General features: G+C 43.6%; 1 protein-coding gene across 5 annotated transcripts in view; it reads right to left on the reverse strand.

The window, feature by feature from the left end:
• ACACA (acetyl-CoA carboxylase alpha) overlaps window positions 1-15,173 on the reverse strand; it is a 938,215-nt gene that overhangs the window by 576,510 nt on the left and 346,532 nt on the right. For all 5 annotated transcript variants that reach the window (XM_085649480.1, XM_085649478.1, XM_085649479.1 and 2 more), the window contains one exon: window positions 8,317-8,435. In XM_085649480.1, the coding sequence (XP_085505606.1) occupies window positions 8,317-8,435 (119 nt within the window). The remainder of the gene's footprint in view (window positions 1-8,316; window positions 8,436-15,173) is intronic.

Here is a 15,173-nt window from a genome sequence, read left to right on the forward strand (position 1 = left end):
GTTCTCCACCCAGGTTGCATTACAGCCTTGGTGGAGAACATGCCCAGGCTCCCAGTCCCAGGCTGAGCGCCGAACCACAGCGCTCAGACCAATTACAACGCTGCACCGTTGTGATTGTCTCGGGGCAGCCTGGGTGCTTCCTGCTTCTGGCTGGAGCAGAGCGACGACGACGACGAGGAGGTGATGACGAGAAGGGATGCAGCGTCAGGAGGTACGTTTCTTTTTTTACTACCGCCCAACCCCGATTCGTGCCAGCCACCACAGCTAGTGGTGGCTGGTGGATTTTGAAAGTGGTGATGCGAAACATGTTGCAACCTAATGTAATAAGTGAGCGCAGCAAGGGAGCCTGAACTGCAAAAGGAGGGTGCGTGGGTTTCTCCCCCCGCAAGAACCTTTTTCCCAAAAATGGATTCAAATGGTGGGTTTTACATCACATATTTACTTCAAATTGTTGAAAAAAAGGGAGATCCAAATATAGCAATTATGAAGAAAGGAAGCAATAGGAAGAGGATGGGTAGAAAGGGAAGGGGAGCAAAGTAAATGAAGAAGGAAGAAGGGAGAGAGAGAAGGCTGGCGGTGGCAAGAAAAGGGAGGAAGAAGGTTGTGTGAATAATGCAAATTGATATAAATATATGAAAAATATCAATATCAATATAGTAAAGTAAAACCTAACTTACTGTCCTGCGCCGCTGCCACCTCAGCTTCTGGATGCGTCCGACTCACGACTCCCGCCGTCCACCGTCCTGCCATTTCCAATTCCTGCCGGCAGCTCTCATCGCGACGTCATCAGCCAGGAAAGGCAGCCACCCTCCCTCCACTCTGCCAATCCGAACGCTGCAATGGCAGCGTTGTGATTGGTGAGGTGCAGCAGAGCGCGCCCCACCTGGGCCATTTTCCCGATATAAGCTGCTGCATGCAGCAGCCTACATAGAGAAAAAGGGAGAGTGGGCGGTCCTGCTTGAGGGCAGGGGGGAGTGGCTTGCCCACTGTTGTGCATACTGACTGTTTGGTCGGCCCCAGGGCCGACCAAACAGTCAGTACGCACAACAGTGGGCAAGCCACTCCCCCCCTGCCCTCAAGCAGGACCGCCCACCCCCGAACCAGGCACATCTGCTTTCTCGCCGTGCGAGAAGGCAGAAACATAAAATGGTAGTTATTACCATTTATGTTTCTGCCTTCTCGCGCTGCGAGAAAGCCGTGGGGCAATGCCCCCACACCCCGATGGGGAAGCCGCCACTGACCACTGCCCCTATGGCTATTCACCAGATTCCTAAGACGCAACTTTGGGGGATGTTAATAGAAGGCAACTCCTTCCTTCTAAATCTTGTTCAGAAGGTTCGTCTCCTCGAACTTCCCTCACTTGTTCCTCTTCAGCCACCACCAACTCTGACATATCATTTAACCAGGTCTGCTTTGTGGGAGCTTTGGATGCAAGCCAATTAACTGCAATCCTGCGCATGGCATAGTAATGCGAACAATGTCAGTCTAAGCCTAACTTTTCTTCGCTTTTTAGATTTGGGTATGAGGCCCAGCAGGAGTGTCTGGCATCTACTTTCACTTTCAGTATAGTTACGTCCCAGAGCCCAGCCACTATCAACGACCAATGTTCCCCTATTGGTTGACAGGACCAAGCCTAATGCAGGAATGATACCTCTGCCACCCCACAACTTAGATAGGCTGCAGATCTAGTTGGGTATGTCCTCCGAAGTCGCTGTGGAGTATAATAATGTGATGCAAGAAGTAAAATCATATCAATTTAAAACTAGCATTGCTGGCAACCTCCTGTACCAATGGGCAGGTCCTATTCCATTCAGTCTAAGTCAAGGGATCCTCCAGATCAGCATCCCACTGCCCGTATGCCCTTAGCAGTGCTTCCTTCCTGTCACTTTGGATGATATCATATAGTAGTGAGATAAATACTCTAATGGACCTCGCATCAATCAATAACTCCAGGGTCTGGGAGGACTCAGTCAGAGATGGAAATTCAGGCCAAATCTCACCGTCAGTGTCTGATAATTTGGAGTACTGACGAAATATACCCGGGTTCACCTCAGAAGTCTGCTGTGCCTCCTCAAATGTTATAAAAACCTCCCTGTTATACAAATCATCCAGCGAATTACATCCATCAGCCACCATCTCCTCAAACACATAACTTGCTGTGTCCAGCAAAAAGGCTGGAGGCACCAAATATTCAGTTGCCTTGCCAAAGGGTGTCTTCTTAAGCACGTTGTCCACCACAGCTTCCCAGACTATAGAAAGCGGATGCTCCACACTAGGGTAGTCTTTTGGGACTCTTGTTCCAATCATGGGGTATCTAATGACCACCCTGACATCCACTGAAACCGCCATAAGTCTTTTCTCTCAATGATCCTCCGCATCAAACTCACTCTTCTTTTCCTGCCGACCCAGATCCATGAAATCAGTATACTATTCAACTTACCACAGCATCAGGCACTTGGGGCCTGATTTAGATCTTGGCAGACAAGTCACTCTGTCACAATGGGGACGGATATCCCGTCCACCAAAATATAAATCCCACAGGCTATAATGGGACTCACATTTTGCAGACGGGATATCTGTCACCGTTGTCATGGTGTAACCCGTCGGCCAAGATCTAAATCAGGCCAATAGTGTTTCACAGAAATATTTTGTAGCTTAACATACAGAGTAAAAGGTTACAGGCTGGTCTCACGGATCGAAAAGGAGAAATGTAAGACCACAACATTTACGAAGAATACATTCCCCTAATATGCTAAACTGACACACTGTAGGTCGCCAAAGTTAGGATGATTCCTGGAAGATCCGTTCACTGTCACAACTCCAGTGCCTCCTTGCAGAGCCTCACTTTATATTTTAAAAACAGGGGCGGAGTAACTACTTCCCTAAGGAAAGAGCTTTAGTGCAAAGTCACATAAAATGTGTCAAGGTTTCACGTCCACCTAAATTCAAGTCCCTCTGAGGTCAGTATTATACTTGTTTCCATTCTTGGTATTAGATAAGACAGATAGGATGTTTAATCTGAACATGACGGGGCTTCTAGCAGATTCTTGGTGGATTAAGTGTACATTGAAAGTCAATATCTTACAACATTTAAATTCAAACAGACAAACAAAAAACCTCCTATCCTTGCAGAGTTTTTGTATTTAAGAAAGTTTGGATTTCCAGTAAATTTCTTTAATGGCTTAAATACTGGTTTTCTTTATTTCACAAGGATTCACCCAAACCTCTGAGTAGCCAATGGTTCTCAAAGTGAGCTTCACCTGTTGTAACCATCTAACCTCTTTGCTAACCTTGCGGTTTACTATGTCCAGGGCTGGTTTTAGGCAAGTGGTCTTCGTCAAATTCATCCACAGACTTGCCCAGAATAGGACAGGCTTCTGGCATATGTGTGAGTCGAGATTATGTATGCCCAGTTCGAGTCTCAGCGCTACCACTGGGGTGCTAAGGCCAAGGCATAGCAGAGACTTCAAAAAGCAGTTTTTGATCTTCTGGTACACTTTGGCCTCACGAAACGCCCACAATTCTGCCCCATAACGAGGAGAAACAACTGTTTTCGGCCTATATATCTCAAGAACTGGCTTTAGTGTGGGGGCTTCAATGTTCCTCTTGCATCGCAGGACAACATTTGCATTCTGTACCATAATAGTAGCATTGGTTTCTTTTTGCCTTGACCATGCAATTATTCGATCATAGTGAATTCCAGGTAAACAAAGGTAGTTTATTGGGCCAATGGATTTCCTTTGATTATGAAAGTCTTTCTCAGCTTGGTCTAAGTGGTGACATTTGTCCAAGCATCCTACATGTTGTTCCCCAAGTTGCCAACGCTAAATGTTTGACAGACGTACAAAGGATACTGCTTTTGTTTTCATTCAGATTTATAAAGTTAGTCAGTAGTTCGAGTTGTTAATGAATTGCTCTGGTCATCAGTGAATACTGGGATCCATCATCTGAAACCTTAGAGGGTGGCAGCTGCAGTTGCCAAAAGAGCTAAGAGGATGGATGGGCAAACAAGAAACGTCAAAGACACGAGGAAATAAGACAGAAAAACAACAACCATCTAAACTGTTAAACACTTACACAGCCAATGAGTGTTTCACAATTGGCTTGAACACAGAAAAGCCCCTATTTTGAGTGAAGTGTAATTTTTGATTCTCCCGGAAATTGTGCTTCCAGCCAAATAAGAACTAACAATTTCTGCTTGAATACCTCTGATATTGAGGGAGTAGCATCCTTTGGTACTTCTACATATATGAAAGGATCCTCGTCCTGAATTTGTGATTAATGATAGCCATGGTATTGGTAGTCTCATGAACAGATCTACTGATGGGGTTTCCCAAACTGAATATAAAGGAGACTTCAGAATATTACAGCTGATTAAGTTCGCTTCAAACCTGATCAGTGTTGGTGAAATCAAAGAAGGTCGCGTATACCAACCCTTTGTTGCTGGCAGAATACTTAGCCCCAAGTTGCTGTAGGAGGATCATGAATGTTGTGGTGCTTACAAAAGCCTATGTGCACAGGATGCAAGACATTATTTAATTCCGACTGATCGTTTCTGCAATCAAGAATAATGTTATACACAATCTTAGACAATGTGTTTACTAATAGGGTAGCTAGACAAGATTGGATTATTATTAAAACTGTTTTTAAATATGTCTAATATTGTTCTCAAGCTTAAAATCTTGGCAGCACCCAGAAATATTTGAAAATGCCTCACAGAAAAAGACTAACCACCATTTAGCACTCGTTTGAAAAACCCTAATGTTTAGCCATCAGAGCAGGGGTCTTTTCAATTTCCAGTCCTTCATGCATTCTTTTTATGTCTTAAAAAATATCTACTGCAGACCTAGATTCTGACAGCCCCATCGTTTGGGCAAACAATCTGATATGGAGCTGGACGCGGATTTTACGTCCAGCATAAGGCAGGTATTTAAAGTTACTATACTCATAAGCAAATACAACACATTTCACCCCACAAAAACTACACAAGATCTCAACTGTCACTACTTACTACTAGTGGGTATTTGTCCAAATCTACATTTTTTAAAATAATAAATATGCCCCATTTGAAGATGTGGGGCCATATGTAGGTAGAACGTGTTTTGCGATTCTCTAATTGCAATTTTTAGGGAATCGCAATTAGAGAATTGCAAAACGGAATGTAGGTAGGATTAGCAAATAATTTTGTGAATCCTACATATTCCTTAATTGCGAATTGCAAATTGCCATTCGCAATTAAGGAATACCTCCCCATTCATTCCTATGGGCCCAGAGGCCCATAGGAATGAATGGGAAGACATTCTCAATTTGCGATTCTCAATTAGAGAATCGCAAATTGAGAACGCAATTTCAAGTGTGCCAGGGTGTCAAAAGGACACCCTGCTGCACCCCTGAAATGAGCATGGGTGCACATGTGGCACACATACATGCCCTAAGGACATGTGTATGCACCACATGCCACTTGAATAAATGCAAAAATATGCATTTTTGAAAGAAATCGCAAATTACCACCAACCTGTAGTTGGTGGTAATTTGCGATTCCTTAAGGCCAAATTGCACTTTTTTGGTGCTTCTTACATTGCATTTAAGGAATCGCAAAAATTGCGATTCCTTAAATTCAATTGCAAAATAAGGAACCGCAAATTTAGCGAATCCTTATTTTGCACGCAGATTTGCCTTCCTACATACCACTTAGCAAAATAGCGATCGCAAACGCCGAAATTCGGCGAATTTCGGCGTTTGCGATCGCAATTTTGCTTTCTACATATGGCCCCTGGTGTCTTATTTAACTAGAGGTTTACTGAACGCCATTCTTAATTTTAAACAACTAATAATTACCTGTGATCATGAGTGTAGTACTTACCCATTTTGTACACAGAAGAAAAAATCCTCATTTAAAACAACTATTGAGATGAAGAGTGATCGTATGCATACAGTGGGGCCATCTGTGGTAAATATATCAATCATAATAGTAAAAAGGTTTAAATTATAATGGCTTGTCCACAAACCATATTGAAAGCCAGACCGCCGATTTATATTCTTCTCAGGAAAGACACTGGTTCCTTTTTAGGCGAGGACCTCAAATATGACACTCTAACCCTCAAGAAGGAGATACTGTTCAGAAGAACCCAACAATTTCGATGAAACAAACGTGAGGGTTTAGATTGGTGATTCTTATTTTTTTTTAAATTACACAACAATTAAAAATTGTGGTCTAAACATGAAGCCTCCGTTTGTGCTTTTTTCTGATTCATAAACAAAGTAAAAAAGAACTGTAATGCAACAAAGAGCTTGAAAGTGACCATACAGACTCATGCGATTCTATTGTGGAGAGGTGTGGCTCACTGGTTAGAGGCGGCAGACCCGTAAGCTGAGATTCGGCCAGGGACCAGGGTTCAATTCCCGATGCGGCAGGGTCGTGGACCAGGGTCAAAACGGACTTGATTATTCTCGCCTCGGTACCTACTCTAACCAGGAACACACTCGGCAACTCTGGGCATTAAGCTTGCCTCATCTCTACAACGGCCCCCCACAGACGCCGGGGAGGCCTGGTTTCACCTTGGAGATACCCAGAAAGGGACCATCTCACAGGGAAAGCCAGGACGGGTTCCCCAGCGGTCTTCAGCGCCGGGACACCTCCTTGTGAGGTAGCTGTTCGCGCTCTACAAAATGCTGTATTATTATTATTATTATTATCATCCTCCTTTCAACTAACGAAATCAGAGACTCTTTGGAGATCTAACAATTGTTACAGTCAAACCGTTCTTTACCAAATCCAAACAACCCATTTTTAAAGAACCTTACTGGCATTGTCACTCAAGTATTAACATCACCAGAAAATGAAGGCAGGCATATAGTGATCCCAGTACAATCTCATTTTACTCTAGAGGAGAATGAACAGGCAAATGGAACAGACATCTCCAGTCTCATTGTACACTGTTGAGAAAGAGGTAACTCAACAATTCTCAGCAAACTTTGCAACTACCAAAAGCTACTAAATACGCTCATCGCTAGGTGAATGAGGCAACTAAAGCCCTGTTCCACAGCCTGTGAAAGAATGAAAAAATAATATGCCAATCACACTAAAGTATTTCACTCAGTTCTGGCAATGGAAATGTTCGACAAACCAACAAGCAATCGAACTTGGTAATACCCTACTCTGATCATCCTACTATACAGTACTCGGTCAGGGTTTGCCGAAAGCGGGAAGCCCACGGATAAGATGAGACCACATTTGGATGTGATAATACCCTCATCCAATCAATATACTTCAAATTCCCTTTCTAAATGCAGAAAGGCATTCTCCCATTTGGAGTAGGAGTATGTATCCGACGAGATTTTGTTTTTCCTTTCCATTTCCTGCATTTATGCACCACGTTGTAGTCCAGATGAGAAGCTTCTCACAATGGATACACCGCGCTGTTTTCCTCATCCTTAGGGTCTAAACAAGAAAGCCCCCTGCCTGCTCTTAAATGTGCTCTAGACCAGTAGAATAAGGCCTGGGAACACCACAGAGACACCAGTAGCATCAAATGCAACATATGTATCTCACTACATACATGTAAGATGAATCAGTACATATCAACCACAAAACATTCGATTCCTTCAATTTATTGCTACTGAGAATGCGGCTACTTAGTAGTTCGAATATAGGTAGCATAAAAAGGGTTTCTTCCTTTCAAGATTGCGGTTTATTTCCTTAAAAAAAAAATGATGTTTTGCCAAATTGACACAGAACCCCTTATATTTTGATTACTTGTTCACTTATGAGCTCTCATCTCGTCCATCCTTTGCTCACATTCCATACATCTCCATATGTTTTGCTACTATATTTTCACCCTAGAACTCTCACTCTAGTGCTCTCTCAAATGCAGTCTATAGCAACTTCTTGCATTCAACATGCACACACCCCTGCTTCCTCTGTTCCAAGCTCATTCTCTTGCATGCTCCCCCTTGATTTATAGCACATCCTCTCACTCTCCACTCCACTTCCTGCACTTGTGGCTGACAATGGCTCTGTCTACACACACATCCTCGCCTTCTTCCCATTCGTTCTTCCAGGAGTTCTCGTTCTTTAGCATAGCTGGCACTGGCCTTTGTCAACATGACTGCACTCTCGCTAAGACACACACAGGAGAGTGGGCCCTCTCTTTCTCTCACTCCCTCTCTTAGCATCTCAATGCAGTCTTCATTCTCTCCAGTCTCTCTCTATTGTTTTTTACTAATTGCACTCCACTTAATTGTCCTTAGCAGCTCAAAGGCCACATGGACACAGACTGCCCCTCGCGAGACCCTGCAGAAGGAACAATGACTGACCTGTTTGGATGGGAGGTGGGCAGCATGAACTGGAATTCTACCACGCAGGTGTTGTCCTTCAGCTGGCGATGCTGCACGCTGTTGAGCTCATAGGCAATGTAGGCCCTTCGCACGTAAACCTGCACAGAATAGGGAACACAACCAATAAGCAACAAAGGGTACATGAGAAAGAAAGGTGATAGTGTTCAGAAACCAGATTCATCGAACACCACAAACAGAAATCTAGTAGCTTAAGTTGATCACCTTGGAACCTGGAGACCTGGGCTCTGATTATGGCTTTAGCATATGGCCAAACCAACATGCAGTTCCTGTCAAATCTCTTAACCTCCCTGTGCTCAAATTCTAAATGTATGTCGGTATCACTGAACACATAATTCCCACCTTCTAATTTTTCGCAACCGACTCAGTTTAGTAGCGGTCACATACCAAGGACTCTACAAGTCGATAAACAATGCCCAACTTGAGTGTTCTTATGGAGATGCATCTGCCAACCTTTGTTTTTAGATGACTATGAGCAGCACCAACGATGCAGCTGTGAATCTATCTGAGTGGAAGCCACAGTAGAGCTGTTTATTTATGATTGGCCAAAGCTCCTATATTTCAACTTTTTATAGGTGGCTTATACATTTTTAGTAAAATCAGATTTAAGACATCAAGGTAGTACTGTAGGTACATCCCCCAACCCCAGAATCCCCTCCCCCACAGCTTATATCAGGTTATAGGGAATAGATTTATAATTTTTTTTAAATTATGGATTGAAAACAGGTTTTTATGTTGTCAGTTGTCTATAGAACTATGGACTTATAACTGTCAAAGATTCACAGATGTCACTCAGGGGTCGCAGCTGAAACCCATAGCTTGCTTCTTGCAACATCGTCGGATGATGCAGAGGTGCTAACCTAAGCAACGTCGCACCTTGACGAAAGTGTGACTACAGGGCGACGTCCCCACTCTGCACCCATGTTTGGAGAATTTATAGTGAAACTCAGGTAGGCCCCGAGTGTGTCTACAGAGGGCATTATGGACTTATATAATCTTTTCCTTTCATGTTAATATTGAACAAGAGAGACTTTATGAGAAGGGATCGGTCATCTGATGAAGGCCATTTGGCCCATAGTGGCAGTTGCATTTGCCTGAAACATGTTGATACAAAGTAATTGGGTTAAAGAGACATAGGCACTCCAATTTACTCACTAGATTTTAATCCTTCCAAGTGGGAACATATTAAAGTATGGGGGTACCCACCTAGACAGTTTTAATTACATATTTTCTGTTGAAGTAGGGATCCCGTTAGAGAAAAAAATGTGTTTCTTGGATAAACAGCGCTCCACCATGAGCGCTGGTCTGCGCCATGGTGTAGTAGCGGCCCAATGGTGAAGCTTGCCACTACTAGTGGGTAAGGGCAATCTTAACAACCAAATGGGTTACCCACCAGTAATTAGATGTTCTTTTCAACCCGTGTCTGTTTTCTCCCTGAGTAGCCCCATATTGGTGGGGGTTCCTGTAGTCCTTTCTTGTGTGTGAGTTGTACTGCTTTTGCAACCCCCTGGCCTCAGAGGTGGTAAAATCAGTGTCACAACAGGTCTTGAAAAATTTACTCGCTGATCCCCGCTATGACGAGGGAGCCCAAAACATCTATTCCACTTAGATTTGCAGATTATAGGTGTTTTACCACTTTACCTAAGTCAGGACTAAGCTAACCTGAAAAACCAAATGGCCAGGCCATAGGGCTGACAAAAAGGAGGTCTTGATCAGTTGATTGCAGCTCGCCTCAGGTTGCAGTGACCGCGTTTCTATCAGTCAATCAGAGGGCTCCTTGCTACTGTGCTTTCCAATTACTGTCTACATGTCTGTGTATACCTCTTACCGACTGGTGGATTCAATCAGCGAGGGCGAGTAAAGCAGCCCAACCACGCACAAGCTGTCCTGGTCCTACACTAACTATTTGTGGTGGCAGAGTTGCACTACAGCTCGTGTGGGTATTATGAAGTTCCTGGTACAGATGTGACAACTGCAGGCCCCGAGAAAACTGAAAGCTGGTATTAGAACTTTAATAATACTATAACACCAATAATGTGTGCGCTCCTATGCCATCGAAGTATTGTTTGTAAATTAATTTGTCCAGGGTGCTTTGGAGGGGGACTTCCCCTGCTGAACTGGCTCCCCTCCGTGCCTGAAACAGCACTGCGAGCAACCCCCGTTTACTCACCACAGGCAACATGTTCCACCCTGCCTCTCGTTACCAATGATCTATGTTGACCTGCATTGATTACCACAGGTTTCTGTGAAAAATATAAGGAGCAGTGACAAAATGGGTCTTCTGCTTCGGTCACCATGAAAGCTCATTTACTGGGTGTGGGCATGGATGCTTAGAAATGTTTAGGAAGGTAAGTAAACTTCTCAGGGAAGACATTGTTTGTTTGTAAACTCTAGAGTGTGAAGCAATATTGAAGCAACATGTGAAAACATCCACAGAAAATGTACGCAATGCAAACATTACACACAAAAAAAGGGATTGTGCACAAAGAGCATACAAACACACAGATATAGTAACGTAAACACACGTCATTTGGAACCCCAGGTGTCATGAAAAAATATTTTCTTGTGCACTGAATGTCACAGTCAAAATTCCTAAAAAAAAACACCAAGCGTTATCATATATTTTTTAAGCCGTACCCAAGCAATACTGCATTAAACGTTTTCCAGAATCAAGCAGACGATTGGTCACAGGTGTCCAATGTAGGTCCATGACAGCCAGAACAATGCCTGGATTTCAGATTAATCTGGAGTGATCATTTGAATTCTATTTATAATAATTGATTGTAAATATATGACTTGGTTCAGATCCTTTTAGACCTATCTTGGATACCAAAGATTATCATGGACAGCTGTTTTCTCGGACCTGAACAGGTATCCAAACTCAAATTTTGGAGGACTCCCACAGCCGATCCTTACGCACCTTTGCACCTAAATTCTCTGCTGCCTATTTCAGCGCTATGGCTCTGTAAATTAACTGAACACATGTGAAGCTGACAGCATTAAATAGCCCACGTTTTCAGGTTGCAGAACTTTTCCTTGTCTATGATAGGTACTGTTTTTGGCAGCCCTGACTAATCCTTCATCTGACAGGACTGTGCGCTCCCATGCACACCAGACATACAACTTGTCAAGGATTCCCATGTCAGCACTGCTCAGTCTACTTGTCGAATTGTTTACGAAGCAGGACGCTGATCACACGCTATTTGTGTATTAAACTGGGATGTACTCTCTGTTCCACCTTGCTCTTAATATTTCAGAATCAGACTGTGTTTCACCAGCTCAGCACATGATGGTGCCGCACTGCTTGTATAGACTCTGTGTTATTGAAAGAAAAGGAAACCTCATGGAGCACAGAAGCATTTTAAAGACCATATAGGCGGACACACGGTTATAATCCACTCATACAAGAAGGATTTATTGCAGGCCGCTATAAACTACAGCTCTTGGAGCACACAGCTAAGGAGTTCAACAAAGTTAGCTCTGTAATCATTCTCAACACCTTGCTAACTTCCCATGTATTGACTCGCTGGCCCACCATCCACTGACCCATGCATTATTTGACATGATGGTCTACCGTCCACGGAAAGAAATTCCACTTGCGAGGTCCTCCTCACCAGAGGTTTGGAGGACTTGGTGGCCTCAAGACATCCCCCCCTAGGTACACAACAAAGCTCAGTAAAAAACCTGGGCATCAAAATTGACAGTGCCCTGTCCTTCCAACTCTAAAATCAGGCACTGTTGGGTTATTATTTTGGGATATTACGCTCTTTGAAAAAAAAAATCCTTTTCCATGGGTAGAAACCAGGAAAACAGTGGCCCAGGCACTGATCACCTCCAGGCTTGACTATGGAAATGCTCTCTCTACCTAGGCCTCCCAGAAAATAAGTTGTTTATAGGTGAATCAGAATGTGGCAGCCAGAATAATTCTTATTCTGGCTCCTAGAACGCATATGACTCCACAATTGAGGGCCCTTCGTTGGCTCCCCATCGAAAAGAGGAATCTTTTTAAGACACTGGTCATGGCCCATAATGCCCTCCATGAGAAGGGTGCTGTGTATACCCGAGGAGGAAGGTATGTGCATATTACCCCCTTCCCCAAAGTTCTGTGATCGACACACAGCTATTTAGCCAATGTTCCTAAAATTCACCGGGCCAGAACTGGTGGAAGCTCTTTCTCTTTTCTTGGGTCAAAGGCATGGAATAAAATCCCTAGGGAACTCTGCGCCATCTCAGAGCTTCCTATTTTCAGGAAGAAGCTAAAAATCTGGTTTTACCAACAAATGAAATGAGACGATCACATTTCCTATTTTCAGCACAGGGATTCTCTTTGGAGTATGCGTGCGCTCTACAAATGCCTTTTCATTTCATTTGTACATGAAGCAATAGGGCCTTATATAGCAACAAAGGATTATATGACCCACTCACATGAGCTTGCTATTTTGTGCAGTATGCATAAGTTACTGACCTGTAATCCTAGTTCTCTTCCAGGGGTTCACTCATCAAAGTCATAAGCACTGAATAATCCCCACCCACGTGCGGGACCCCGAGCACATACAAAAATGAATATATATGTGTATGCTTAGGTCAATAAGTACAGAGTACCTTCAAAACATACGTATATACATGTATACATTATATAAACATGCAGCCTACCATAACTCAAATAGGCTAATATGCAAAGATTACATGGATTTTTCATTAAATGAAAATAATCTAACATATCATTTCTGTAACAGAGAACATACACTGCAATAATGTTCTAACACAGCCCTTTATTTTCAGAGAAAAGGGCAAGAAAACACAGGCAATTAGCCCCTAGGCTGCATAGATGAAAAAACATCACAGTACTGGCACAGTACTGGCACCCTGCCTTTAAGGATTCCAAGCACCTGGACACCGTGCCTTTAAGACCTCCAAGAGCCCTCTGCTCCCATCATGGACCACAGGTGACAGGTCAGTACTTTTTTACGGTGTACTAAGATAAAGGAAACCTGGCGCAAGGTGCAAAACGATATTATACTGTCTATACTCGTCCGGGGAGGCGGGAGGGTTGCTTATGACTTTGATGAGTATACCCCTGGAAGAGAACTAGGATTACAGGTAAGTAACTTATCCTTCTCTTCCAGGGGATACTCATAAGCACTGAATAGAATAGAAAGCCCATACCCACTTTCCCGTGGACGAACAACAGTACAAATACCTCAAAAATAACATTTTAAGGATGAATTATAGGCTTGCCCAAACTGAGCATCTGCCTGCGCGTCAGAGTCAAACCAGTAATGGCGAGTGAAAGTATGTACTTATTGCCATGTGGCCGCTTTACAAATTCCTGCAATAGGTACATTTCAAAGGAGAGCCGTGGTTGAGGCCTTTCCCTTGGTAGAATGAGCCCTTGGTTTGCTTGGAAGGGACTTATTGGCTAACTGGTAAGACAAAGTGACACAAGAGACTATCCATCTAGAGATGAAACGTTTGGAAGTAGCACAAACAGGCAGTCTGATTGTCTTAACGCCTTGGTTTGTCTAAGTAGAATTTCAGAACCCTCTTAAGGTCTAGTGAATGGAGAGACCTCTCGGGAGGGTTCGAAGGATTAGGAAAAAACGTAGGCAGAGTGATGGCCTGATTAATATGGAAATCCGAGACTACTTTAGGTAGAAAACTCGGATGGGTTCTAAGAACCACTCTGTTTGTATGAAAAACAATATAGGGCTCTTTACAGCACAAAGCTTGGATCTCACTAACTCTGCGAGCAGAGGTGATGGACACTAAAAGAGCGGTCTTCCATGAAAGATGTTGAAGGGAAGCTTTGTGAATAGCTTTAAATGGGGCACCCATCAATCTAGCTAGGATTACATTAAGCTCCCAAGGAGGAGAAGGAGCTCTGATCGGTGGGTAGACCTTTTTTAATCCCTCAAGAAAATCCTTAACTACTGGAATCTGGAAAAAGGAAACCTGCATAGGAGACTTTCTGTATGCTGTTATAGCTGGGAGATGGACCTTTATAGAGAAAAATTGAAGGTCTGATTTAGGCAGGTACAGCAAATAAGGTAAAATCACCTGCTCTTGACCCTGAACGGGATCATGACCATTATCAATGTACCATAAGTAAAATCGCTTCCATTTGAAAGAGTACAACTGTCTGGTGGAAGGCCTTTTGGCTTCTTTAAGTATGTTCATACAGTCAGAAAGCAAGTCTAAGCGCCCGTATTGAAGGACTTCAGGAGCCATGCTGTCAATTGTAGGGATGAGAGGTTGGGATGAAACACCTTCCCCCCATTCTTGGATAGTAGGTCTGGTCGGCATGGTAACCTTCTGTGTGGTACCTCTGATAATTGAAGAAGGTCCAGGTACTAACACTGACAAACCCATTCTGGTGCTATTAGTGTCATTCTGGTCTTGGTCTTGTAGAACTTGTTGACCACCATCGGTATCAGTGGGATTGGAGGAAATGAGACCATTTTATCAAAAATGCATTCCCTAGGGACCCAGGTTGGTGAAACCTGGAGGCGAAGACAGGGCATTTTGCATTTGACGCGTCTGCAAACAGGTCAATGCATGGAACTCACTAGTGGTGGAAGATGTCCTGCGTAACGTCGTCGTGTAGGAGCCAGTCGTGAGCCTCGAGGAAGTCCCGACTCAGGGCGTCTGCTTGGACGTTGAGAGTTCCTGGAAGATGGACAGATTCCTTGCGAGCAGCCATTTCCAAATGGTCTGAGCCTCTAGAGAGAGAGGTCTCGACCGGGTTCCCCCCTGTTTGTTCAGATAATGCATTGTTGTGGTGTTGTCCATCTGAACCAACAGGGAACTTGAACGAAAAT

The sequence above is a fragment of the Triturus cristatus genome, chromosome 3_2, assembly GCF_964204655.1.
Source record: "Triturus cristatus chromosome 3_2, aTriCri1.1, whole genome shotgun sequence".
NCBI lineage: Eukaryota > Metazoa > Chordata > Amphibia > Caudata > Salamandridae > Triturus > Triturus cristatus.